Raw genomic sequence first — 3,662 nt, 5'->3', positions numbered from 1 at the left:
TTTTCATTACTTCATCATTGTCACAGAATAAAATGCACTGCATATCATGGTGCTCTTGTTTATATTTGACTTATTTAGAAATAAAGGCAGAGGCATAGTAAAGTGTTGCATGACAGATCCCTTCAGCTTAGATTCAGCCCTTGCTCTTAGGTTTATATTGCTGAATATGAAGTCAAATTCATATATATGAATTTTTTTTTATATTTATGTATATATTTTATTTTCATGTAATTTCTTCATGTGGTTGAGTTTTCATTGTTGAAAGGGTTGAGTAATTTATACGATTTCTTTTGTTTTTCCCCAGAGGAGCAGCCAAGAACAAGGATTACCTGAAGCAAGTAGGAATAACACACGTTGTGAACACGGCTCAGGGGAACAAGTTTGCTACAGTTGACACAGATGAAGCTTACTATAAAGATGTTGGTATCAAGTACCTTGGCATGAAGCTCCTAGATATACCCACTGCTAACATAGCTCAGTTTTTTGAAGCTGGAGCAGATTTTATTGATGAAGCTCTCTCAAGTGGGGGTGAGTAGAATGGTGAAATATCATCATATATATACAAAGATGTAGCAGGAAGTGGTGTGGATGTCATAGCTGTATTATTATTACTCAAAGAAAAAGCTGATATGTAAACAGTTTGAGTGATTATTTTACACTGATTGAATCTGGTAGAAGATACCATGTAACAGTACAACTGTTTACAGTCAGTACTGCTAGTGCTGCTTCTTGTAAAGTACCACTTGCTCATCTCTGAATATATGGTGGCATGCTTCTATATTTATGTGTATATATGCGTACATATGCAGTGTAGTACACTTGAACTACATCTTCAATTTTTCATTTACCCATAATAGGGCAGAATCATTAGAACTCTTGTCATCCATGGTTGAACATAAACTTAAATGTGTCAATGTCCTGTGTCCATGGTGTCAGGTATTTTATTTGAGAGTTTCAAGGCCTCACATAGTTAGATATTTCAGACTTACTTTATATATTAAATGTTTACCAGCTATGTACATTCCATAATATGACATTGATTTTACTTTGTTTCTCTTTTATAGGTAAAGTGCTGGTCCATTGTTTCATGGGAATCTCTCGCTCAGCCACCATTGCATGTGCCTTTCTGATGTTGAAACGGAGACTTGGTGCTCAAGAAGCACTGGAGACTCTCCGCAAAAACAGATCCATTTACCCCAATGATGGCTTTCTCAACCAATTGGCAGACTTGGATAATAAGCTTCGCAAAGAACGTGGGGAACTTTAATTGAGTGATAAAAAAAGTTGGCAGTGGAGAAAGTGTCTTAGATTTTTTTGTATTTGATTCTTTGTATATTATTAATTTTTTGAACCAATCACCTTACTGTTGATAAGAGTTATGAATTTAGCACCACACCAAGCACTTTGATTTATATTGCATTTTCTAAAGTAAGAAGAAAAGGTAAAGATATGTATTACAGTAAGGAATGTTGCTTTTTCATTATTATTATTTTCTATTTTGAGACATGTATTATAAAGAGGAAAGAAACAAGAGAGGCATCCTTGACACATTTCATTCACAAAGACCATGAGCTTATTGTATCTGTTCTCATTCTTAAAGTACATATTCTTAAAGAGCAAAACTTCACCATTACTGGGAAATGTGTACACATGTGTATTATATAATTCTGTTCTCTGTTGTTAATTTTTCTTTTTCTTTTAGTTGATTTATACATTACTAGTTTTGATTTGGATAATCTAAAGCTCTTAATGTTGCATTTTGCAATTCAAAACAGTCAAGGAATTTTCCATATTTTTTTCTTTTGCTTTTTAGTACGTTAAATGATAGTATGCCATAGCATGACAGATAATTAACTTGCATATTGTGCTATTACAGTGCCGGGTATATTTTCATATCCTCTAGGATAAGTATACTATTGTACTGCATCTGATATCTGTTGTGCTCAGCTTATTAGAGTTTGCAGGAAAAGTCGACCAAAGAGTCAAACACAGTGTTAATGATTTGGATTTTCTCCCATGGATCTCTGCCAATCGACCTTCTATCTTCTACACAAAAAATGTTTTATTTAGAAAGGTTAATTTTCAGTGCAGTTTGGTGATTCTTGTGCTTGGAAGTAACCAAGGGAGAGCACTGATGTAGTTAGTGTCCAAGACTTAATGTTATTATGAAATTTGTGGATTTAAGCACTTTTGTTTTGTACCCTTCAGCTCTTGATATTCTTAAGGGGTATTATGTATGTAACAATAGAATCATCTCTCTGAAGTACAAGTAAACCTCGTCTTACAGTAATGCTCACACTTCATAATAAGGAGATAAGAAGATAAGGTAATTTTCATTACTGTTTCCTGTAGACAATTTTGTAGATAACGTTTCCTGTGCAGTGAAGGAAACAAATCAAGAACTTATTTTATTATGCTCAGAAATGCTCTACTAGATTTGAGAGGAGTGTTTAGGTCGTTTTCTTTCTTCTGTTTCTTTTTTTGTGGTAATACCTTTGTGAAGGTATGTTTCTTGCTTTTCCTCCTAAACACAGAGTGAAGTAGTTAGTAAATCATATTATCAAAGATGTTAGATGTAATGTTAGGTGTACAAGAAAATGTATCGTAGAAGGTTCTGTCATGAACTTTTCCTAAATCTTGTTATGACAATTTTCCATGATGGTGATAACAATCATGTTTTCTCTGCTCAAAAGAAAAAAATATATATAACTATAAATCTGCAAGTAATATCTTCTCTGAATCTATATTTTTTCTGTCACATTTACAATTCATACTATCAGTATTTTAGGCAATTTCTCTCAACTGCCATTTATCAGATAAATGTTAAGTGTCTGTTGTAAGCAAAAATCATGTGTTGAATGTTTGATTTTACTCTGTAGGATGATTGTCTCTCTCTCTTTTTTTTATTAGTTGGACTCTTTTGCAATTTATTTCTGATTGATTGATTATTGAGTTTTTATCACAGGTATAACATATAGTAATACCATAGACTAGTGATAAAGACAGACAGGAATTAATTCATGTAATAAATACTATTAAATCTCTTCAGAGAACACATCTCTGTTAATGGGGAGTTTCATGTGATATTGCAGTACTTGTGATTTTGATAAGAGTCTTGTCCATGAAGCAGCTATATACCTACAGAAGAATAGACATGGGCCAAATGTAAATGAAGGAAGAAGCTGTGAATAAATGAATGGTACATGGGCATTACATTCAAGCGATTCCTTTAAAGTATGAGAGTGCTGTCTAGAGTAGACAATGTAAATGCAGTGGTTAGCTTTTATCCTCAGTGTAATTCATCATGACACATGCTACTAACCAAATAGTTAAGCTTTATTATTTCAGTTGCTGTGATTTTATACTTTTTGAGTTATTTATATGCATAACTTTGTGACTCGTTTTTTTCTTTTTTGTATCTCCTGTATATATATATAACTTGCAAAGTTTGTTCAGGATATACTGGAATACAGTATATTTATTGAATATGGTTCTCTTCTGGATATTACTTGTGCCCACTTTTTTTTTCAAGAATACAGAAACATGACTATCCACATTTAAGTATCGCATTACTTTTCAAATTAGACTACTCAAAGGAAACATCCCCAACCCACCTCTACAGTATCAGGAATTGTAACAGATAACTAGAATTTTTGGTAAAG

General features: G+C 32.9%; 2 protein-coding genes across 9 annotated transcripts in view; both read left to right on the top strand.

The window, feature by feature from the left end:
* The window catches only part of LOC119585254 (dual specificity protein phosphatase 3-like), a 12,442-nt gene extending 9,742 nt beyond the window's left edge, over positions 1-2,700 (top strand). For all 8 annotated transcript variants that reach the window (XM_037933921.1, XM_037933914.1, XM_037933916.1 and 5 more), the window contains exons 3-4: positions 305-528; positions 1,065-2,700. In XM_037933921.1, the coding sequence (XP_037789849.1) occupies positions 305-528; positions 1,065-1,267 (427 nt within the window). In that variant the 3' untranslated portion in view covers positions 1,268-2,700. The remainder of the gene's footprint in view (positions 1-304; positions 529-1,064) is intronic.
* LOC119585416 (dual specificity phosphatase DUPD1-like) overlaps positions 1-3,662 on the top strand; it is a 29,227-nt gene that overhangs the window by 9,593 nt on the left and 15,972 nt on the right. The gene's annotated exons all lie outside the window — the stretch shown is intronic.

The sequence above is a fragment of the Penaeus monodon genome, chromosome 19 (assembly GCF_015228065.2).
Source record: "Penaeus monodon isolate SGIC_2016 chromosome 19, NSTDA_Pmon_1, whole genome shotgun sequence".
Lineage (NCBI taxonomy): Eukaryota > Metazoa > Arthropoda > Malacostraca > Decapoda > Penaeidae > Penaeus > Penaeus monodon.
This window is presented reverse-complemented; position numbering and strand designations above follow the sequence as displayed.